We start from the raw sequence: 24897 nt of genomic DNA, 5'->3' as shown, positions 1-24897 counted from the left end.
AAACCCTTTGCTTTCTTGCTACAGACATACTAAAATACTCTGTGACAAAATTAGAAGTCAGAACAACTAAAAAGCCATAAGCTTTAAGAATTTCTGGCTCTATGTAGTAGTTCACATCTGTAATTGTAACATTCCAGAGGTTGAGTTAGGAGAATCATTAGTGAAACTCTGTTTTAATAAATAAGAAATGAAGAAAATAATTTTTAATTCATTCTGTGATTTTTTTTTCTCCTTTTGTATCTATGTGGAAGAAAATTCTCATTCAATGAATATTCCAAAAAAATTTGCTGTCAAGAACAAAGAAAAGATAGTTGGATTCCAAACTTAGCACATCGGAGGTGTAAGTTGTACGTCTGTGACTTTAATCAGTACTGTTATAAGAAATGTGTAAGTTTTTTCCTAGTTCACCTGAAATGTATACATAATACAAATTAATGTCCACTTTAGAGGGTTGTGTTAAGACAAAAACATGTAAATCTCTTTAAGTATACACATTTCTCTGAAACATACACATATATACAAACAGACATATGTACATGTGCACACATGAACACATATGTAATAAATATGCCTCACAAAAGTATACATTTTGAGAATTAATTCATTGTGGCCAATTTCTACCCTAATCTCCAGGATCCATAAATATGTATCTTCCATGGCAAGAAATCACAGATGCAGCAGATGAAATTAAGTTCACTAGCCGTTGGTCTTAAAATACAATAATCCTGGATTGTCTGGATATAGACAGTGAAATCACAGCATCTTGTAAATACAGAAGATAGAGGCAAGAAAGTGGAGTCACAGAGATCTGAAGATGCCACCACTGGCCTTGAAAAGTATTGAAAAGCCAGGAGTTTGGGAGTTTAAGAAGCTTCTAGAAGGCAGAAAAGTGAGTAAATGAGCTGAAGCACACAGAAAGAAACACAGCCTCACTGTCTGCTCATTTTTGGGGTCTGGAAGACTTATTCCAGAGAACTGACCTCCAGAACTATAAAATTAACTTCCATGGTTTCAAGCCACTTATTTTGTGATAATTTGTGATGGTAGGAAAGTAATGCAATCAATAACAAATTGACCGCAGATGACAGATTATGAATATTACTCCTCAGAGGCTGAAATCTCTCACAAAATGAATAGCAATGCCTGCAGATATTTCCATTGAAATATATTTTGTTATTAGCTGAATATTTAAGATTAAGGTATCATTTTATAATAGGAAAACTCAATAAATGTTGCATTAATATAAGCAAGTGTTAAGTTAAACACACTACACTAATTGTGTAGCTCTTGCTATGGAGTGGGTTAGAGGTCATCTTATTTAAAAAGTAACAACTAGAGTTTCAAAACTTTGTCCAGGGTCATGCAGATGACGAACAACAAACGAAGCACGTGCTTAGGTGCAACTCACACAGAAATGCAGCCCATTCTATCATCAAAACAATCATGGCTGGTCACCTTTTGTGTTCATTTTTGTGTTTCCCCGAGGTACAGAGTGAGGTAGGGTGAGATACTCTAGGTAAGCCGGGCCATGGTGGCGCAAGCCTTAATTCCAGCACTCAGAAGGCAGAGGCAGGTGGTTCTCCCAGAGTTCAAGTCCAGCCTGATCTACAAGAGTTAGTTCCAGGACAGCCAGCAATACAAACAGAGAACCCCTATCTTTAAACAAAACAAAAAGATACACCAATTAAAGGGTCCTGTAGAATCTATCTAAAGGAAACATATCATTAGTTCAAGAACAAAAGAAATACACCCAAATATTTTCAATATTTGAACAACTAAGTTTTATAGCTTTGTTTTCTTTCAAATGTTTACATTTTCTTATTCCATTGTAAACTCAGCAATGCTTCCAATTTCAGTTTCTTGTATAGCACAAGATTACGGCAATAAATCATAGTGTGTCTGACAGATAAGCATCCCTCACCTGTATCAGGGTAAGATGGCGTTGAAAAGGTAAACAAGAGCTAATAACCACTCTGAGTCCCTTTCGTTAGTTATATTAGAAGCTTAAGCATAGACAGTAATTACCTGTGGCAACATGACGTCCCATTCCAAATATGGCATAAATGATGGCTGGAAACAGAGATCCATATAAACCAAAAACTGGGTGTACAGACGAAAGAATAGCGAAGGACAGCCCTGTGAAGAAGTCCAGAGTAGTTAGGAACATCTCAGGTCCTCAAGATACAGTACACAATAAAACAATGACGATGTGTATAAAGCCAAAATGAATATTTGTAGTATTCTAGTTATCAGCAAAGCAAGTACTAACATGATTGTACTAACCAAGAGGAAATCGCTCATCCATTCATACTCTTATTTCAATTCTCAAGACTATGTGCTTTTTTTCATCATTTTAAAATTTATTTTACATACCAACCAGTTTTCCCTCCCCCATCTCCTCCTGCTCCCTTCCCACACCTCCCCTTACCCCATGCATGCCCCATCCATCACTTCTCCCCTTCTCCACTCAGATGGAGAAGGCCTCCCAAGGGAATCAACAAAGCACATCAAGCTGATATATTTTTGCACTACGGTTTTGTTGTTGTCGCTGCTGTTTTGTTTTTCTCTCTCTTGATTGCAGAGATGTCCAGAAGGAATGGGGATTTGGAGACCCTTCTTAGGGAAACTTTCTGTGGTAATGTCAAAGCTGAAATCTCTAGGCACACTCACAATATAGAAGCACTTCACATGTCATTTTATGTGTAACAGCATCTGTGTAGTAGGCAAGAACAATAGTTTTACCACTGGACAGATGAGAAGCCTGAAGCAGAAGGGGGTCTGAGCCTGGGTGGTACAAGGATAACTTAAAGCTTGCAGGGGGACTGACTGCCTGGGTGGACGGACTAGCTACGGGTGAGTACAGCAACAGGGACAAGACACAATCCTAGCCACTTTCTACTGACTGAACCTTAGACCGTATGTCAACTACAGGTTCTTAGAGGGGCAGAAAAACTCGACTTTGCTTATTCAGTGAGTACATAAACTACGACTCACAATGGTTCATCTTTATTTTTCATGGGTACTACTGTCTACACAGTTTGTGTGTTATACCTACGTGGAACATTTTCCTATAGCTGCCTACATGGCCATTGGTGATTTTAATGTTACCAATGCATGAATTAGCTTAAGTCCACTAAGACTTCCTCTCTGCAACTGTTCTTGGCGTTAAAAACTAGTTACTAGGGCGGATTCTGAAATCCCATTTGAGTTTAATGCTGAGCATTTAGTTGGACAATAATGAGTATGCTCTGATTAAAAGATGTGTAAGTCCTACCAGTGTTTCCTTTTTAAAGCTTGCTTGCTGGTAATGGAATCCCTGGGACTGGAGAAAACAAATTAAAATTTATTACACAAGAGCCAGCAGCAGAAACTGCATTGGAATTTCATAAAATACAGTGGTGTGGGTACAATCAGGCTGGTGAGAAGGGTTGGAATCAGGTGCAGTTCTTGAACCTAGATTGGCACTGGAAGGCAAACTGTCCCCATCCCTACCAACCAGCCCCTCTCAGTAGCTTCCATGTGACTTTGTAAGAAGCACCGTGTTGACATGAATCCTAGGGAGGGATTGAAAATAACCACTATTCATTTTGTTCAGAATATGTTTTAATCATCCACTTTCACCAGAGCCAGAGAAGCTGGCTGTGGTGGCACATTGTCTGTCTACCATGGCTCTGAGTTCAATCTCTTGGAGGGGGGTGGGGGGAGATAATAAAAGAATAAAATAATATGGTACCCAGATTGCCGTAATCTATTAAATCAGTGGTGGTGAGAAGAGGAAGAGCATGAGGCACATCTAACAGAAACACTTCAACACCTCCAGCGAAATCAGAGAGTTGCTAGATTCTACTGCCTGTGGTCACTCTGACAGACTCTCAACTGGGAACCTTTGGCTGCAGTTTGCACTGTCATCTGTAATGAGCAAATGTGAGCATCAAGCTGACGTAGTTAGCTCACTCTCCCACCTGGATAATCACCTCTCAATTATCTACCTAATTAGAAGAACATTCATCTCTCTCTTTACTTTAACCCAAATAAAATACATAACAGTAACAGTTGGAAAAGCTTGTTTCAGAGCTGGAAGTATGGTTCAGTGGTTAAGAGCACTTGCTGGTCTTGCAGAGGAGTCCAAGGCTGATCTCTACCACTCACACTGGGCAGCTCAACAAATGCCTGTAACGCTAGCTCTGCGGAATTCAGTGCCCTCTTCTGGCCTCTATTGGCATGGCACACATGTGCATATATACACAGACACAGGCACATAATTCAAAAAATAAACTGTTTTTTATAAAGTTTCTCTGGACCTCACATATGAATTTAAGAATAGTCACAGAAAATATATTTGTCTCAAAAGTTGTGAGATTATTTGCTGTCTTTGTTTTTTACTCTGCATCTTTGTTTGTGATGGCATCTCATTATTTAACCCAAGCTCACTGAACAAGGCAATCTTTCTGCTTCCTCATACTGAATACTGAGATAAGAGGCCTAAGTGGCTGTGTCCAATTTAAGACATTTTAAAGATCTCTAAATCTACAAAGTAAATATGAAATGTCATTTTTGTTGTCATTATTCTTCTCATAAAAGGATAACCTTGAAGACCAGAAGTGATGTACACATTTCCTTTATCATATGAGACTTTTACCCTTTAAATAAACCTATTTCTTGCTAATGTGGCAGTAAACAATGGCCAGATTACAAGAGGACAAAACTAACTCAATTATATGATACTTTAGAAATTCAATTACACTTTCTATAAATAAGAATTCCAAGGCCCAATAGCATCCTCCTTACATATTCTACAGAGGAGAGAAAGTTCAATAAAACTTTTTCTGACTCATTCATTATTGTTTCATAATATAAAGCAGATGTATTTTGTCACACATCTACATTCATAGAAGCTAAAATATGCTAAATCCTCCAAAATTAGAGAAAGTTATCAATTAGTCAGAGGTATTTTCAAATTAGCAGCATTGTTTGTTCTGTCTCTGCTTTTGCAAAAACAGTATTCACTACAGATAAGAGCAGAACAGCAACTCCATAATGCTATTGCTTAGAAAAATACTGTTAGTAATACTTATATATACTCTGTACTACTTAATCTTTGCTAGAGGAAATACAATGAAAGTATTAATTTATGAAAACAAAGAATCTAAAAAGATGATGGGGAGGAAAAAGAAATACGACACATAGAAAGATACAGAAACAGAAGACAGGCAGACAATAGGTAGATGGATAGTAAATGGATATACTATGGGTAGATGGCAGCATAGATGATGATGAAGATGGATGACAGATAATAGACAGACAGACAGACAGACCAACAGATTGAGCTTAAAGATGAAGATATTCTAATACTGGTTATTTTTAAATCTCTAAACCCCTATATAGGTAGTGTAAAATCATATAATGCTAATGCAATCACAAAAAAATGGTTTCTAGAAGGCAATTCTTATAGCGACATGTTTTGTAAGTATAGTAATGGTCCAGAAAACACTCCAATACTAGATTCTAATATTAATATCAGGAGGTCATCCCTCGGGAATGCTGCCAGAGTTTTGAGAAGCCCTGAGGTCAAGTGGAATGATATCTATCAGCTTGCCTTCCTCTCCAGCCCAGAAGACACTGACAGGAGTTTCCTGCCTTGCCGGCTAGCCCAGGAGGACTTGAGAACCGGCAGACAGCCTGGTCTCTGTCTCTGCTTTTACAGTAACTCTCTGGCTGAGGTGATCAGAAAGTGACTCAATCTCTATCGGTAAGAAAGAGAACAAGTTACCAGATAGCAAGCGATTTCTACATTAAGGACACACACTTATGCTTCAGTTCCAGAACAGTTTGTTTTATAGCAGCATTAAGGAGGAAAGACCGTAACCAGAAACTGAGTAATTCAGGACTGGGACAGGTATTAGGATTATGCCTGTGAAGCCATTCTATTAGAGGTGTCATATTTTTTAAATCTGTAGATGTTCGTTTAGTGACCCCACCTTATCATTGAAAGGTCAAGCACCCAGAACTCAGAATCACAGCTTTGCTCACCTCCGGTATTGTAGCATATTTTTACAGGTTTTAGTTCTTAGTATTGGCTCTAATAAGAACTAATACAACCCCCAAAACAACAGCAAAAACAGCTCACTCATGATGGAATGCACTATCCTCAGACTGTCCATCCATATCACAACAACTTTAGTTATCATCATGGGTTGACTTGTGGCCCTCATATAAGTAAATCCTAACCCTCAACTCCTCGGGATGTTAAATAAATATTAAGAGTATGGTCATTACGGACACTTAGTTTAAATAAAGTTTTATTGTAAAGTGGGTAGGGGCTAACTCAATTCGAATGGTATCATTTTAGAGAACATCTTATGAAGAACAAGAGAAGTATACCCAAATGCCTCTCTGGCTGAGGTGGTCAGATAAAGACAGAAGGATATATTGGGGTATTGTTTCTTTTTGCCAAAAGAATACTAAGGACTGTGGCAAAATGCCAGAAGTAAGGAGAGAAGCATGGAATCTATTCTTCGTTATGCTTTCAGAATTGTTCAATCCTAGTGGTGCCTACATTTGAGACTTTTAGACTCCAAAACTATAAGACAGGGATTTTGTACTTCTGTTCAGTGCCAGCCCTATGAAAGTCACACAGTGTCACTGTCTGGAAGGAGACAAAAGCTGAAGGCAGTTGCTGAGAAAAGTCAAAATTCTTGTTCTTGATAAATACTGAATAGCAAAACCTTCAGATTTCTATTCCATAACTCATGAATCTTTGTGAGTTCATTTAAATTTTGTGTTTTGAGTAATTGTGGAGAGGTTATGGGGCAAAATGTAAAAAAAACAGTCATTGGAATGTGTGTGTGTGACCAGTGCTCAGATAGTGGAGATGAAACCTCATTCCATCTCTAACACATGATGCCATAATTAGAACTGTGTGCTCAGGACTCCGCATGGGAAACTTAAAGAAATGTAAGCCAAAGTGGATCCACAGTATTTAGAACAGTGGCCAGTATTTGAAAGTGTTGAGGACTTGAGTTTCCATCTAAGTAATGATATTTAACTGTCTTTAGTTAAACAGCATTGTCTTAGTATTCTGATTTCTAGTACCTCAGAAAGAAAATGGCGGGTAGCCCATCAGGAACACTGAGTGCCCAATTCATAGAAAACTCGTGGGGCTCCTGGTCTCCTGTTTACCTTCACTGAATCTAGCCTGGGTCTCTATTACAGCATTAATGTGTGTGTGTGTGTGTGTGTGTGTGTGTGTGTGTGTGTGTGTGTGTGTGTGTGTGTGTGTGATTAGAACTACGTAGCCAGGCAACCTAAGAGATTTGAGATATTTGTTTTAAAATCAAAGTTGTTAACTTTAACTTAACAACTTATATCACTTGATAAATGATAACACTCGTCGAACAATATCCTTTCAGTAAAGATAATTTAAATAAGTAAAGCTAGATAATGGCCAGAACTTACTTATTTCTTATTTGGGAGGTAGTAGGTTGACTTAATCAGCATCGTGAGTATTCTGAATTAATTCAGAACACCTCCTGAAGCCAGGCTGGCACTGGCAGGCTAAATGCCCCCTACCAGCAAGCCACCTCTTAGCACTTCCAAAATAAGCAACTTTTAAAACAACATTTAACTGGCCTATCTATGGATGGATGGATGGGTGGGTGGGTGGGTGGGAACGTGGGTGTTAGTTAGGAGGACTGGGCAGTTTATGGGGCTTCTGATAGTGGATCAGCATTTATCCCTAGTACACAAATGGTCTTTGGGAGAGTCTATAGTACACATGAGACCATGTGTGTAATAGGACACTCCCTTGCAGAGTAGGATTTAATCATCTTTTCAAAGATAGAATACAGACAGCCACCTTCCTCTGAAGGGCTTAATTTCCAAAGGATAATCTAACTGCTCCCAGAGAGGATTAGTTACCTCATATGATTCCAGGGGATAAGTATTCTATACCAAACACTGAGGCCCCTATGAAAATCAGGAAATCCCAAACAAGAGAACAAGTACACAGTGCCAATCTCTTGGTCTGAACAAAACCAAGCAGTGAGTGCCTGCATAGACCATGGCATGCTGCCACCCTCTGGGCTGGTACTTGTTTCCCACAACAGTCCAATGTAAGCAAAGGTGGTCTGGACACCCACTAACATATGAGAGCCTCACCTATGATCACTTAAGCACTTAAGTTAAGTTACACACTAACTAGAAACCCAGGATAGACTCTAGGGTCTGTTAACACCGCTAGCTCCCTAAACTCCAACTCACATCCCTTGTTCATGGGATCTTAGACAAGTTCAGATCCTGAGTTGCTCCTGCACTGATTAAGTCTTATCTTTTTGGTTTGGCCCCACAAGCTGACACATGGGTGATAAACTTTACTCTCCTATCCCTAAATGTCTCAGTTTGTCTTTAAGCAACATTCCTGAGTCTGGCATTAGTCTTACGCCAAAGTTCTCTCAATGTAAAAACATGAATGTGACTCAAAGAGGGCAAGAGGTGGTTTATTCTGGAGCCAAATACGATTGACCATGGCCTAGCAACTCGGATTTTGGTTATTCCCAAGATTTTAACAGTTCCATGAAGTTTTCACTCACAGAACAAAGAAAGCCACAAACTGTGATGCTTTTCAAAAACCCTGGTGAGAACATGAGTGAGGGGGGATGTATCAAAGCTGAGAGACCTCGGGATGCTTCAGGTGACACTTTTTGCACTTTGGTTGGGGAAAGGTAGTGGTCCACTGAGTTACTACATGGCAAAGGCAAACTAGTGCTCTATTTCCACATTCCAAATGATTTACCTAATGGTCACAAAGCAGTAAGGTCGGGTACAGAAGGAGACAATAAATGACTCTTAAGAGAGCTAACAATGGCCAAAGATAATGTAGCTCTGGACCTGTACCATTCCAAACGCTGTCATCACTGAAGATCTGATTACTTAATCGGCTTTGCAGAGGTTCATCTGAAGGTGCAGCTTCTGTCTGGGAACTCTCATTTACAGTTCTATCTTCTCAGAGCATTGACCCAAAGTGTGGGGACAAAAGTTCTCAGATTCCCCTCTGTTCACTACACTCCTCTCTCAGGAGGTGTGCTGATAATTACAGGAGTCAAAGTTGAACAGACTGAAAAAGACACTTCCTGGAAGGAGGCGATCCTCGTCCTAGGGGAGTCTTCTGTTTTCTACCATTATATCACATGCCTGCGAGCAGGAGGAGACAATCAGAGCTCCCCCAAGAGCAAGCTCTCACTTGTTTGCTACATTTCCCACAGCACCTTCAGACCTTGTGAGGTCCGTCCCCCACAGCTGAGCCAGAACTGTGCTCCACCCACTAACTTAGTTAACGAAGTGGTTGTCATTCTCCAAAGATCCCTGTGCACACAGTTTTTAGAGAGTCCCTCCATGGGAAGAGTAATGAATGGCAGCCTGTTTTTTAATGTCATATGTCTATATCTAACCAACCTTGGCAGTTTTGTAATTGTTACTTTGTTCCCTCTATTGGTCTACCTTTTACCACCAATCATTCATGCTGTGCTGTGCTGTGCTGTGCTGTGCTGTGCTGTGCTGTGCTGTGCTGTGCTGTGCTGTGCTGTGCTGTGCTGTGCTGTGCTGTGCTGTGCTGTGCTGTGCTGTGCTGTGCTGTGCTGTGCTGTGCTGTGCTGTGCTGTGCTGTGCTGTGCTGTGCTGTGCTGTGCTATGCTATGCTATGCTATGCTATGCTATGCTATGCTACGCTATGCTACGCTACGCTACGCTGACAAGGTTGTACTCGCCTTAGTGTTCCTGAATAAAAACAAAATCTCTTTGGCAGGTCCATGGGTTATATAATCTACTCAAGATAAAACTCCTCAGCTGAAACCAATACTCCACCAACCTTCAGTTACAAAAAAAGGTTCCCACCCTTACAAACCAACAGCAGAATGGTATATTCAAGGCTGTAATAACAGGATCATATTCTCATACACTTTCGTACACATTTCTGAGGAAAGAAAAAATAATAAGACCCTTGTGGGAAAGATTGTTGTCTTATACTTTTCTGCCTCTTTCCAAGAACATAGCAAAAGATTATATTTTCTGTCAAATATTTGAATAGAAATGAATAAAGAACCTTAGTGAGGCATATTTTATCATTCTTCAAAAAAAAAATTAGGCCACAGTGGGTACTTCCAAGAATTACACATAAAAAATTTAAATCCAAGCTATGTGAATAATGGTGAAAGTTATTTCCATTGGGCCACTTGTCTGTGGTGATCTTAGCAAGGCATAGCCAGCTATTTGGTAACACAAGGTACAGCACAGCCAGCTGTCCACACTATCAGCAGGCTTGTGACTAAATAACATCTTAAGTGGGTCTGCCATAGTAAATTTACACATAGTCAAGAGTTATGATTGTGTAAAACCAGATTCCTCCAAACACATATTCTTTTCTTCCCAAATAAGTATTTAATCAAAGGCCAATAGCTCTCATTAGTGAAAAGGTTGTATAAATCACATCATGTTTCTATGCTATAACTTCCTATTCCCCTGAGATCACACAAGCATGAAAAGAAGTATAACGATCCAGAATCTTGGGATTAACAGACCTGGGAGCTTAAGCATTAGACTGAAAGTTTCTCCATTTTCCCAAAGTGACTTTGAGTTGGAAAATATAGACAAGATGCGAAGGGAACAGGGAAAAGGTATCCGGGGTTCTGAAGGTAGAAGTGTTGGCTTGGGTGTCAGAGAGATCTGTATTTACATATCCCCTCTGCTGTAAAGAAGCTATATAATATTGGCAGAGCTCTCTCCTGGCTCCTGCCACACACACTGGGCTATATCCAATAAGCAACATGCACATTCCATCATGGGAAAGAGCAGCCTGAGGGATCAATGAGAGAAGAGTCCCCAGAGCCTATGCATCCCCACTCAGGTTGTGTTTTACACTCACACACACACACACACACACACACACACACACACACACACACGCATGAGAGAGAGAGAGAGAGAGAGAGAGAGAGAGAGAGAGAGAGAGAGAGAGAAATTCCTAGCCAGGTCATGTTGGAATATAGCTTGCAATGCTAGAATTGGTGGTAATAATGCAATAGTTCTGAGCCCCAAAGTGTGAGCCTTAGGAGACCATGAAGTACAATAGTACGTGTCCTGCTGGGTTTCATGAGAATAGAAAAATATGTTTATCACACTTAGCTTGTGATAGCACTAAAATGTGTCATAAACAATCAGAAGAAACCAAACCAGGATAAGCAAACAAAAGACTGCCTGCATGCAAATAAAAGGACAGTATGTCACCAAGACTGTTTCTCTCTGTTCTGACCTGTGTTGGGGGTCCTTGGAAGCCACCCAGGAGCACTATCCTTACTGTCATCAGCCCCAGCATGAGACAGCCATCCTTTCATGGAGTCCACACGTGGGGATGTTCCCAGGCTAACTTGCTGTATCACACAGTTATTTTTATAGTCTTCTCCATGTAAAAATGATAAATGAGTAGTCTGCAGTGTTGTAAACCCCTGCCCTGTGTGTAGAGGGCAGCTCTATTTTCTGAATTAGACATTGGCCAGATGTGTGGAAATGTGCCAATCACCAAGTCTTGAGCCATAGCTAATAGAAGCCAAATGTAATATAACTGTAAGTAGATTTTGTGCCCCACAACACTGCACATTAGTGCCTTGGTTGGCAACAGGAAAGAGAGGAAAAAAAGAAGGAAAGAGAGAGAGGGAGGGAGAGAAACAGATAGACACAGAGAGATGGGAGGATGTGGGAGAGAGCAAGAGCAAGCAGGGGCAGTGTGTCTAGGCTTGGATACTGCCTCTAGAAAAGCATGATGTAATTGTAGGAGATGATACCAAGATTTTTTAAGTCTCACCAGTCTTACTGAGGTTCCAATTGGCCTCACAAAGTAGAGAGTTCTACTCTAGGCACATTAAGGCCTCTGATCAATATGGACTTTATCACTAAAGCCAGAATTAATATCTCACTTAACCTACATGAACTAAAAATGGAAGAGGACTTCTTCCCAAAACAAAGGGGAGGCCCAGGTATTAAAAACATTAGGAATGGAGCCTCACTGGCAAACATGAGAGCCAGAAATTATATAGTAAAGACTATAAAAGCCATCTATTTAGTCCTCAAATTGGTACAATTATTACAAATCTTGTAATGGTTTCAATACTTACCAAGGAAGGTCCTGACTCTTTTGTGCATATAGCTTTAAACACTTTAATGATTCTTTAATATTTAAATCATCCTTTTATGTTGAAGAAAAATAAAATAAAATGTACAAAATGAAATCTGGAGCTATCATTTGGGGGAGGGAATTGTGGAATGAGGGAAGGGCATGGAGAAGGAGAAGCTAACAAAGTGTCACTAGGTCCCCTGTATATTTTTGTGGAGGGCACAGACACTGCCTGAGACTTCTTTAGGAGCACCTGGCTGCCACTGGTCTTCTTCCAGCAGGAAGATAGCACGATTTCAGGAGCTGAGTTAGAGAGCCACAGCTAACGATAGAATTATGTGTCCCTGAGGCTGGGGTATGTTTTGGAGAACCCCAGACAAGCCTTTAGTCGTCAGGAATTTCCACTTATTATTTTGCATGCAACTCAGCTCTTCTTGGGAGTGTAATGCAGCTTGGCTTCTATACATATGTCTCAGTGTGAGACCTGCCATTAATTCTGCACAATTAGGAATATCCATCTTTGTTCTGCCACCCAAACTGCTGGGCTTCAATCATCACCCTACTGTAGCTTCAGATTTTTAATGGGTTGGGAACAAAAAACATCTAGATACTCCATCAACTACAATGCTAAGCACTCCCATGTTCTTTTTTTTGGCTGCTTTGGTTCTCACAGGATAAGTTATGCAGTCTGCAATTCCTTCATCTCTGTGCCTGACTCTCCATGCTGCAAACAGCCATGCTATAGCAACCATGTAGGCTAGAATGTGAGCAAAATATTCGGCAGATCAGTGTTATGCCTGATGACTTGACAGTCATGTGGGCAACAACTCCATGGCTAGCATCCACTACACATGTTTGCTCACCTATAAAAAGCATTCAGTAAAGAGGCTTTCTGGACATCAGTTAATGAATAATCTGGTAAAACCTGTAGAATCTCTCCTTGCCTCTTTTAAAGACAAGCAATAAAAATGTTTAGGGTGTCAGAGAGGCTTCACCCAGCAACTGATAGAAACAGATGCAGAGACCCACAGTCAAGCATTAGGTGGAACTCAGGGAATCCTGCAGAAAAGTGGAAGAAAGTATTGTAGAAGCAGAGGGGTCAAGGACACCACAAGAAACCCCACAGAATCAACTAACCTGGGCTCACAGGGGCTCACAGAGACTGGACCAATGACCAGGGAGCCTGCATGGGGCTGCCTAGGCACTCAATGTGACAGTTGTGTGGCTTGGTTCTCCTAACAGTGGGAACAGCGGTTGTCTCTGAGTTTGGGGTCCGGGACCCTACTCCCCATACTGGGTTGCCCTGCCCAGCCATAATACATGAGGATGTGCTTAGTCTTACTACAACTTGATATCCCATGTTTTGTTGGTATCCATGGGAGACCTGCCCTTCCCTGAACAGAATGGGAGTAGGAATGGATCGGGGGAGGGGGGTGGCAGCAGAAGGGTGTGGAGAAAGGAGACTGGAGGAAGAGGAGGAAGGGGAAACTACGGGAGGGATATAAAATAAATAAGTAAATAAATAAATACAAAAAAATGTATGTGGTAAAGTGGACAAGATCAATATAAGAATATATTGGCCCAACTCCCAGGCCTGCCAGTTCCATGAATGTGGTTTAGGAACGTAAGGTTATAGTAGATCCCTATAAACATGTTATTTAAGGACAGGGAGAAAGCCGCTTGCAAAGGGAACAAATGCAGCTAGGGTTATAGGTGATGGGAGAGCTGGGAGGGGTCAGTGGGTAAGAGATTGGCAGAGCAAGAACTACCCTGCCAAAGTGCAAGGGCGAGCAGCTCCCCCACATGGGGGTGTGGTCACGCCCTCCGACCACGCCCTCCCTCTTTAACAGAAGGTATGTGACATATCCATCTTCTTAGTGTTGTTTGGACAAAAATAAATAAATAACATTATAACGCTCCAGGACGGGCCTCACACCCAGGAATGGTTAGCCAATGAAAACTGGGCTTGATGGGTTGAAGAGTGAGAGAGAAGGGAGGAATGGAGGGAAGAAAAGAAGGGCGAGAGGGAGGGAGGGAAGGAGGGAGGAAGGGAGGGAAGGAGGGAGGGAGAGGGAGGGAGGGGAGGAAGGGGAGGGAAGGAGGGAGGGACAGAGACAGAGACAGAGAGCATGAGTTTGGGGAGGGGGATGTCTGGGAAAAGTTTGGAGGAGCGGGATGGATATGATCAAAATACACTGAAATTATCAAAGAATTAACAAAAACATTATTTTGAGAGAGAAAAGTTAAATAGTCAGCATTGTTTGGGACAAAGAAAACCGTCTTTGGCAGATTGTCTAGGATACAAAGTAGAAGAATCCTTTTACTCACATTTTAATGCCTTTCCATTATTGGTATATTTCTTAATTTTTTCTTAAGGCATCAGCTTTAAATTGAATTCAACAGTCTTCCTACGGGGTCAGCATGCCACAATGGGACAAACAGCAGCCTAGGAAATGCCTTAAATCTTTCAATATTTACTTAAAAATCTACTTCCCTGTGCTTTGTAAGAACAGAAAAAGGAGAACGCTGTCTTTGTTTTCAGAGTTCACAGACCATGGAAAGAACTCTATCAGAAGTTTGCAATACTGTGTATTAAATAAAGCCTATCACAGAGATATGTGAATGAAAAGGGCATTGGGAGGAGGAGGAAAACATCCCTCCTCCCAGGAGATGGAGAGGGAGTCTGGAGGCGAAATCTCTATCCGTGTAACTTTAAACAGTGAGGTCCAGGTTATTAACCATTTAATACAATGTGCTGAGTAATTCTATTTTCTAATCTAGTAGACACAGACAGGTATTAAAGAATATTGCACAGCAATACGGCCGGACTGGTTTTGTTTTTATTAATAGTATACTGGCAGCAGTGTGACCTAAGATCCAGAGGAGGCAGAGCTGAGCATAAAGAGGCACAAGGCAAAGATTTAAGTAATCCAGCCCATTGAGCAGCAGAGCAAGGCTACATGCTTGGAAAGATAACGTCATGGCTGTAGAAGCTCCATTTTACGCCAGGCATCCATGTTGATACCCACCAGTCGTTTGTCTCTGACTCCAGTCTGAAAGATAAGTTCCCAGTAACCCTGACTCAGTGACCCCCACCCAAAAATGTACAGCCTATCTATTTGCTATGATACGACTAACTGCTTTTTTTTCCCCTTCTGTAACTTGCTTATGCAGGCACCCAAAGATTTTTTGAGTTGCCTTAACCACTTAACTTGGCAGAACAGAAGAGGTTTTGCTTGCTTGTGTAGATATTGAAGGTCTTTGTGTGGTCCCCCTTTAAAGTCCCTCCCCGTACCCCTCCTTCATGGCAGCCTCAAATTAGGCTCAGAAGTTGTTTGTCCTGATACAACTAATCAATAAGTCTTTTGATTATAATTGGATTGAGTCTATGATCTTTCCCTTGGGCTCACAAACTCCATCCCAATAGCTAGAGGACAAATGTCGAAGACCTGGTGACTGGTTTATAGCAGGAGGGGATGGTGGCACACGAGAGGGAAGTACAGAATGCCAAATAGGACCCTCTCCAAGAGAAAGCTGAGTGCAAAAGCAAGAGGGAGGTTCAGGAGCCAGGGCTATTCGAGGTCAAATGTCCTTTCACATTTACTTTCTGTGTGGCGTCAGGCAACTTACTTATCCACGCTAAACCCCTTTTTGGTGTATATGCCAAGAGGTCTCTTGACAATGTTGTACATTTGTGTCTAAAACGTTCTTTTATTATTACTTACTGTAATTCTGATTGGGATAGTGATATTGCCTAGTGTGTTTGTTTTAGAAGACCAAATGTTCCATTCTGTAGTACTTTTAGATGAGTTCCATAGTGACAGTGTGAGCAGTCTGGCATCTGGTGTGCTTTTAGAACAGTCTAGGTTGGTATAGGTTAATGCATGGCTCTCAGGCTGAAAAGAAAGCTTGTGTAGCACAGTGATAGTGTTAGAATCCCGTATGCAGATGAAGTTGTCTTCAGTGCTTTGAGCTGGGGCTAGGGTTTGAGTCTCTAAGATAAGGGTATCTGATAAACATCTCTAAGGTGTTTGATAGGAAACAAAGGAGGCAAAATCTACAGAGGTTCATTAGGAGAGAAGGCCCAATAAATAGGATTGAAAAACAACAAAGCCAGAAGAAAGGGGTTCGTAAAAACAGCCCACAGGAAGAACTGTGACAGAGGAAACAGGTATATGGATATCCTCTATCACAGCTAGAAAGTGTTATTGAAATAATTAACATGACTGTGCTATCACTCAGGACACTTCTCATTATCTTGATTTTGAGTCCACTTCTAGAGTTTAAATAAAAATGATTTCAAGGTGGAATCATATCACTGTTCAGGATTTATAGGGTAAAAGACATTGAATTCAGAAATTCCTTATAATTCAACTGTGTTAAATGACTTAAAGGCTGCTATAGGTATCAGTAAAATCAAAAGTAATGTTATTCTCAGGACAAAAGCAAGCTTCACTCCTTCCTTCTCCTAATCTCCCTAGAGACATCGCTGATAACAGCATCAGCATCCAGCAGATAATGAAATCTGACTGCATGATCCTCTATATGAGCTTTTCTGCTCACTTCGGCTTTGACTCTAAAACTTCAGGGGTGAAACTTGAACATGGACCTCATTTGAAGAGACAGACACTGAGCCTTTTCCAAAGAGATATCTCCTATTACAAATAACAACGGTGTTAGGAAAAGACTGATGGTTTTGGCAGTATGGAGTATACAGTGCAAATGTCGAGCTTGTTGGCTTTGGACTTGAGTCCCGTCCCCACCATTTTAAGCCTCCACTTCCTCCCATGGAAAGATTGATATTAACTCTGGATTCTTTTAAATAGTGGGTCCCTAACAACACATGGTGGGTTCATAATATTTTACCTTTGTACTCTTCAGAGTAGAAGAGATTGAAAAAGATTGAGAAGTGCATTTGTAAAATGTCCTTTGAAGAAGAGTTCACCTTTTCTTACAACACAAAAAGCATTTACATTCTTCCTAGCAGTGTAACTGTCCATTTACAGGAGATGGAACAGACTGGTCCCAGCTTCTCATGGTATTAAAGCTGAGTAAGCTTTCTGTTCTTCACCAGTTGGGCACTTACCCATGCACTTCTTCCTAATCAATGTAACACATGACCCATTAACCAGAGCCACTGAAAAGCTAAACAAAGCTAACTACCAAAAGCTTACACAGAAGCCATATCCAAATGGTGAGCCCAAGGAACTGTATGACATAGGAACTGTATGACATTCCCAAATGTTCTGGGTCACTGGATGCTAAAGTCATAATTACTCTTCTTTCATTTTGCATTAAATATCCACAAAATAAATTTATGGGATATGGTGGAACTATCCAGTCAGGGAGGGAAACCCCGTTTTCAGTCCATCACCCAAGTTTTCAAGCGACATGATGGTGTTTCATCTGGAATTCAAAATCACATATAAAAAAGCCTAGAGATGTCCTGACCCGTTATTAACATTACATTTTTTAAAGATTACTATGCTTTGCTGTTGGCAAAATGGTCATTAAAACTACAACACAGAATTAAGCAGTAAAGTTGGGTCCCATAAAGTATGATAGTATTGTGGTTCTTAAAGGACCCTGTGCAGATGTTCCTAATCAGCCTGAAAACACAAATATACAAACCAGTTTGTTCCAGCTACAGAATAATTTCATTAAAAGCATGCTTATAATTGAACAGAATAAATAATACTTAAAGCCAGGGAGGTAGTGAGACCTCATGGAAATACAATCCCAAAGAGTCTTTGCCAGGAAAACTGTTCCAAAGTTTTAAAGCTGGGAAGTCCAGAAATCAGTTCCTTTCCAGTCCACAGGTAGAAAATTATTACCGGAATTAGCCAAAACCTGTGTAAACATACCTATAGGGAACACACACACATGAATACACACGCGCACACAAACACACACACACACACACACTCACACACACTCACACACCTACCTATCAACCCAGAATGTCTTGTTTTGAATCTGCTCTGAAAAAGTTAGAAGTCCGATTTCTTCACATTACACTTCTCACTGAGACACAAATGCCGCAGGAAATGCACTGTAGAAGTAAACAGACACACGCAGCCTGCACATGCTCTGAGGGGGTAAGATTCTCTTTGCGAATAGGGATCTTGGCAGGAAGCCTTCTTTATGTACTAAGAGCTTTGTTCCCTGCTTAGAGCAAGTCCCAAGGCTACAGCAGGTAAGTGTGTGGTGCTAATTAGACTCAAAGGTGGTTGTGTTCCAAACAGGAAAAATTTTATAACTTGATTCGATGAAGGTAGGAAATTATGTCAGCACAGTTTACTTATAAGAGTTCATTTTCCCACAGTTACTGATCTTTTACTCTGAATAAGTATAAACTTTAACATTCCAAAGTATGTAATTCCATTGGTGTGTAATTGCTTAATTCCTAGCCAAAAAAAAAAGCCAAGTAATTTTAAAAACAATTAGGAAAATCTTACACAGAAATATCTACTCTACTTATTGTCCTAAAGTTAATATCCATTTTGTTAAAATTCTGTTGTTGTTTTTTTTTTTTTTTTTTTTTTTTTTAGCTAGACTGTCACGACTAGATCATAATCCCCATCCAAGAAGTAAGGCAACATCCACTCTGCATGAAACTGTAAACTCAAATGCACACTTACCTTGTGTCACCTGTTGAACTGCCAGCATTACCCCAGACACGGTGTCTGGAAGCAGGTTTTCCCTCAGGTTGTACTGTGGAGCCCATTCCAAAATAGGTAGGCGCCTCTCACACCACTGTTTAATGTCTTCCCAGTGGGGGGTGTGCATCTTACCCCACAGCACGCTTTTCTTTTTCCTCTTTGCCCCTGTCATTTTTCAGAATCCCTCCTGTCAACTTCTTCAGATAGGGAGAAAAAATAAAAAATAAATAAATAAATAAAAATTAAAAAAAAAATAAACGTGGTTGCACACCTCCTTCCAATGCCAGGCTCCAATCCGTCTGTGGCTTACAATCTCAAAGCTATCCAGAAAACAATAAGTGGGAAAGGGAGAGAGGAAAGAGGAGAGAGGGGAGAGGGAGAGCGAGAGGTTGCAAAAACATAAATGGATGCAACTGAGCTAATTATTCTAGATAAAAAGTATAGACCCAAACCTTGAATTCTTATCTGAATAAAGAAATGATTCCTGCTACAGTAATACTTTGCTGATCTTGGAATAGTAATGGGTTCAGTGGTGAGATGGTTACAGCTCCCTTGCCAGTAATTCCCTTTATATTCACTGTCGTCTTATGTTTTTGGCTGCATTCCCAATGGTTAATGAGGTAGTTCTGGGCGTGTGTTGGGAGTGGGCGTGGCTATGCTAATGAAACCAGAAAGCATCAGGCCAGCCCCAGTGCCTCCCTACCAGCTAAAGCAAAGTCATGACAGGCAGAGGGATCTGTTGTACAGAATACGCTCAGAAACTGCAGCCATACTTCTTTGAGTTGTATACTTTCTCTTCTTTCTTTTTCTTTTTTCTTTTTTTTTTTTGGGGGGGGGTGTATAAATTTCCCATTCCACAAAGTCAGAAACATGATAGGGGACGACGTGAGTCCTTGTCATTTTATTCTCTGGGACATGAAGTTTTCATTCATACAAAAAAAAAAAAAAAGTAGCCACTGTGCCATCTGAGGGAGGACTAGCTAGTTCTTATAAACAAACTGAAATTTCATCTCCTGGGCTTAGGAAACAAGTACCACAACGAGCAAATATTTGTGGCCAGAATTTATTTTCCTTCCTGTCTCTGATCATTCACTTTTCACTGATTGTTTCTCTAAGTTTTTAATTAACATACTTATGTCATTGTAAGTAAATTTCTTTAAGAATTCAGAATCATTAAAACTATTGTTTGAAATGGCACGTGTGTGTGTGTGTGTGTGTGTGTGTGTGTGTGTGTAATACTATCTTTTGTTGACATAACGTTTAGAGTGTTGTCCTTTTAAGAATGAGTGTTACGCTTTATAACAGAATACACTGTCAAAGATTTTATTGTATTATTGTTTCCCACAGCCTTCAGAAGAAGTCTACACTACGATCTAAACCACTGGCATTAACCCAAAAAGCCAATATTCTAAGTAAAACTGTGGAGCCAACAGAAAGAAAAGTATTCATGTGGCTTGTTGAAGTACTTTTTAACATCTTTTTGTCCAGAGACTAGACAGCAGATGCTGGAAGCTATTAGAACAGGAAGAATTCAGATCCATGGATTCTCTAAAGGACCCCTGCTACTCTTTCTCCAATTACTTATATTAAATGGAAGAGCTACTTTATCAGCGTCAAAAATACAATACCCCTTGCTTTGTGTATACTTGCCAATACTTTCTTATAATCCATGAATCTTAAATATATAAAGAAATGTACAATGCATGGAATGCGTGGAATTTTTACGGCGTTTTTCTAGTATTTACATCATGTTAAATTTTTAACATTTCAGTACATTTCTAACTCAGGGTCAGGTTAAAGGTTTCTACAGGAGTCTCATTAGGACTGAGAGGAAGCTCAGCGCCATAGTTCTTTCCTAGCATGCTTGAGGTCCCTGGTTCAATCCCTAGTGAAACAAAGAGAGAAAAGGAGAAGAGGGAATCTCATTCAGAGAGGATGCTGCAAATTGTATCATTTTAAACTTATTATTTGATATAAAAATGGCCTCAGAAGACAAATGCAAATCAACACAATAGGACATTTAGGTTGGTTTTCCTTCCTGAGTAGAAATCTCTCCCTTAGTTGCACATACTCTCCTCAGCATATATGCACAATGAAAGTCAGGAACTTTGTATACATGCATTACATATTACTTTCTTAACTAACATAAACGTGAAATTTAAAAAATAAATCTAGGCTATAAAGTCAAACCAAGGCTGCAAAAAATGAGAAGAAAAATCATTGAACACTTCACTGAAGTCGTCAACACAGAAAGTATTTTATCACTACCAATCCTAGACACAAACAAGTCACCTGAGCAGGTCTTTTGTGAGTGAGTAAACATAAATCTACAGATAACTACGTTTATCACGTCAGTACCAGCAATTGTGTTAAAACATTCCTGCTCTGTAGGGGGTGGAGTAGTGTGTAAGATCAGTTCTTAGATGGCTCATCGGACAGTCCCTAAGAGAATAACTCTTCTCTAAAATTTAAATCTAGAGCTCTACTTCCATTCTTTCCCACTTGTGTGTGCAGACACATTATTTAGAGCCTGCCAAAACCTCACTCCACAGCGTGCTATCAGTCTTATTTATAATCAGCAGTACCAAACAAAGAAAGCTTTAAGAAGAATTTCCTCACACATGTGAAATTCTCCAAGTGACTTGGCCAGCCCACAAAGTTCAATAAGACTAATAACATCTATTTGAAAATTTCGGTGACTAAAGGTAGTTTATTGTTCAGTATCATATACCACCCATGTGGGCCATGGCTTCCCTGAATGTCCAGTGAACACCTATGGGCATCACAAGATTTTCTGTCTTCCACTTCAAAAATGGACCAACAGGAAAGGTTCTTCTTCCTGAAACATCATTTGATCACATCATTAACATGTTTAAATTTCTATCATTTCCAACATTAAACTCACACTTATCAACAAAAGCAATGTACTTGCCCTTTAAAAATCACTGCCCCAACTAGTTTACCATAAACTCTAATTCAACTAGTATGTATTAAACAATCATTGTGAATGAGGAGGTGAAGGATAGGAGAGGTGTATCTATACTTTAGGACTTTGGGAGATATTTAATGTAGGAAATAGGAAAAGGTATAACTAACATTCTGCAAGCACCCACCCCATGGGTGGGAGGAGCTGCATGGTCAGGAATAGGGGCATTTCACTATCCCTGGAAGTAATTCCTCCCATCCTACCCAGACCTTGCACTTCAGCAATTAATGGCTCATAGGCCGCCACATACTGACATCTCTAGTCATGCGATCTTCTTCACATCTTCAAAATGTTTACTAAAATCTACATCTTCCATGAACTCTCCTGAACCGTCAGCACTCTGGTCAGGCAGCCTTCACAGGTATAGAGCTTGAGTCATTTTCATGATGTATTTTTCTTCTTCCTTTACATCTTCCTCATACTATAAATTCACTATGAGGACTTATTCATGTAATTGTCTTTGGATTCTCCCTTATGATTTAGTGGGAGGAACTGTAGACATAGCTTCCACTAGATAATCACAAATGTGGCAGCTCCCCTGAAATGGCTCATGGATCACTTCACCTGTCTGCACCACAATTGCGGCACTGTGTTCTCAGAGAATGGGGACAGTGTGGAGAGAAAACAAGGGGACGCAGTAGGGAGAAAATATGGAGAGCCTTTGTCTCTGCTTGATGTTGGAGTTTTTGTCCCACCAGGTCCCACAGCTGTTTAGTACCAATAAACACACAGAGTTTTATATTAATTATAAATTGTTTGCCTGATGACTCGGGCTTCTTATTGGCTAGCTCTCTCTTAATTATTAACCCATTTCTATAAAACTATTGTCATGAGGCTGTGGCTTGCCTGTAATAGGAGTGGCACGTCACTCCTTCTGTGACTACATGGCGTCTCCCCACACCCACCCCTCTACCACCACTTCCTCTCTGTGTTTCTCTTCCCAGCATTCCTAGTCTGGTGGCCCTGCCTACACTTCCTGCCTGGCTACTGGCAATCAGCATTTATTCACCAATCAATAAGAGAAACATATATTCACAGCATACAGAAGGACATCTCCCATCATTTACTGGCTCAACTTCTTGCTGTTTCAACATCTAAGAAATGTTCTTGTTTTTAACGAAAGTCCTTTTCTTTATATTACAGGGTCTGGATTGTGGAGTGAGAAAAATCCAAATAGGATGTGCACACGAGAGGGAGAAGGCGCAAGAGGAGAAGAAGGCACACGAGAGGCAGCCACCCTCCTGCCTTGAGACTTTGCAGAGGTGTGGGGTTCACATTGAGAGTGTTCAAAGCAATCATGAAACATAAGGGAACGAGGCCAGGCGTGAGTGAGCTCAGAGTCTTTGGGAAAATAGTACGCTGGTTACAAACTGGATCACATCTACTAGGTTTTGAGAGACACAAGCAAAGACTGGTATATGAATTTTGATGTGAGTGTGATGCCTCACCTGTGCAGATATGGGAGCACCTAAAGCACTGATATGCACCCAAGTTGTCCTGGCAATACAGACTCACAAACCACAGATAACATCAGTTTCTAACTCATGTCTCCCATACAAAGTTACCTACAGCATTTCTAATAAAAGGACACTGCATGAGGCTCAATCTGCAGGGGAGGGGGAAGACAGAGATAAAAGCATTTCTCCATTCACCGCACTACACAACAAACACTGAGAGGCCTCCACAAAGAGGGGTCAATGTTTCTCATCCATTAAACACGGTAAAGTTTGAACCAAATTTGGTTTTATTTTTTTAACGACTAAATTTAACAAGCTTAGAAAAACAGCCTCTTCTAAATTTTGAACTTGACTATTAGAACATTTTTTTTTTTTCCTAAGACCCACTAAGATTTCTACTCTTTGCTCTTCATTCTAACCTCTGTACTATTACAGACTCTCAGCTTCCAGACTAATTCATTCAGGGCTACAATTTCTGAAAATAGTTCTTTGTTTTTCCTAGGAGCTGTTCATTTCCTACATACCATTACACATGTAAGACAATTGCAGTCCTGAATTCCACAATGTTTTCCCATAATAAACCAACCAGTCCAAGAGTGAGCTCACCAACAGTGAGTGAGATTGATCTCAATCATGTGCTTAACTCACTGCCTTTGATTAAATAGAACTTACCAAGCTCTTCCTTTACCCACATTTTTTTCCATTCTTCTGTGACTTTATAAATGTGATCATGTGTGCTGACAGCCCCAATGCTGTAGTAGGGAAGATCACTTGGGTTTTTTTGACTAGTGGCCAAGTTTCAAGTTCAGGGAGAGACCCTGTCTAAGGCAGGACACCTGACATTCTCCTCCCACCACCGCATGCCAAAAAGGCCACGCTGCATATCTATAGAACCTATATTTAGAATAAAATTTCTTTAGGAAGAATTGGGAATGGCCAAATATGATGGCGTTTTTTTTTTTAATTGTATCTAAAAAGAAACTTAAGGATTCATTTCAAATCAAGTATTCTGTCTTCACCAGTCATGAAACTTCAAAACAGAAAAAAAAGATTTGTTCCATGATTCCATTGACTCTCTCTCTCTAAATATATAGCCTAAATTTGAAATAATAATAATAAAGAAAAAATAAGATTACCTTGGAGCTTAATATTACTCAGAAGGAAAATCAATAAAATACTCCATAAACCTTGTATTTCCACATAAGAAGCAGTCCCTCAACATGAATTTCCCTCACATAATAAGTAGTGTTTGACTTCCTTTTAAGGAAAATCCAATCAATATGAATCTTGCCTCATTAACACATAAAGTTAAACTAGAACCTCTTGGCCACCCCTAATTATAAGGACTGAAACATCACTGTAGTCATTTTTATAGCTTTCTGGAAGGTAATCATTTGGGTTTTAATACAAGAGGTATTAAGCGGTGCTAATACCCAGAACTTTAAATTCTTACAAGAGTGTTCCTTCCAACATTAACAGTTTCATCAGTAGACAGGTCTATATACAGAAAGGTGGCTTATGAAGTCAACACTGATCAAATTGTTCTCATGGATACGTCTAACACGAGGTCCTGGTGTCAAAGGCAAAGAGCTCGGGGCAGACTGCTGGTACAGGTTTCTAATCAGAGTCAAC

General features: G+C 40.2%; 2 protein-coding genes across 2 annotated transcripts in view; both read right to left on the bottom strand.

Annotated features, from left to right (window-relative positions):
• Window positions 1-19007, bottom strand: part of Slc26a7 (solute carrier family 26 member 7) — a 109085-nt gene extending 90078 nt beyond the window's left edge. The window contains exons 1-2 of the mRNA XM_051199264.1: window positions 18802-19007; window positions 2026-2136 (exon numbers count right to left, since the gene is read on the bottom strand). Of these exons, the coding sequence (XP_051055221.1) occupies window positions 2026-2136; window positions 18802-18994 (304 nt within the window). The 5' untranslated portion in view covers window positions 18995-19007. The remainder of the gene's footprint in view (window positions 1-2025; window positions 2137-18801) is intronic.
• A 2505-nt stretch (window positions 19008-21512) lies between these two features.
• The window catches only part of Lrrc69 (leucine rich repeat containing 69), a 99741-nt gene continuing 96356 nt past the window's right edge, over window positions 21513-24897 (bottom strand). Inside the window, exon 9 of the mRNA XM_051198007.1 lies at window positions 21513-21661. The gene's annotated coding sequence lies outside the window, so the exon portion shown is untranslated. The remainder of the gene's footprint in view (window positions 21662-24897) is intronic.

The sequence above is a fragment of the Phodopus roborovskii genome, unplaced genomic scaffold, assembly GCF_943737965.1.
Source record: "Phodopus roborovskii unplaced genomic scaffold, PHOROB, whole genome shotgun sequence".
NCBI classification, from domain to species: Eukaryota; Metazoa; Chordata; class Mammalia; order Rodentia; family Cricetidae; genus Phodopus; species Phodopus roborovskii.
The sequence above is the reverse complement of the archived record's forward strand: the minus strand, read 5'-3'. Positions and strand labels throughout refer to the sequence as shown.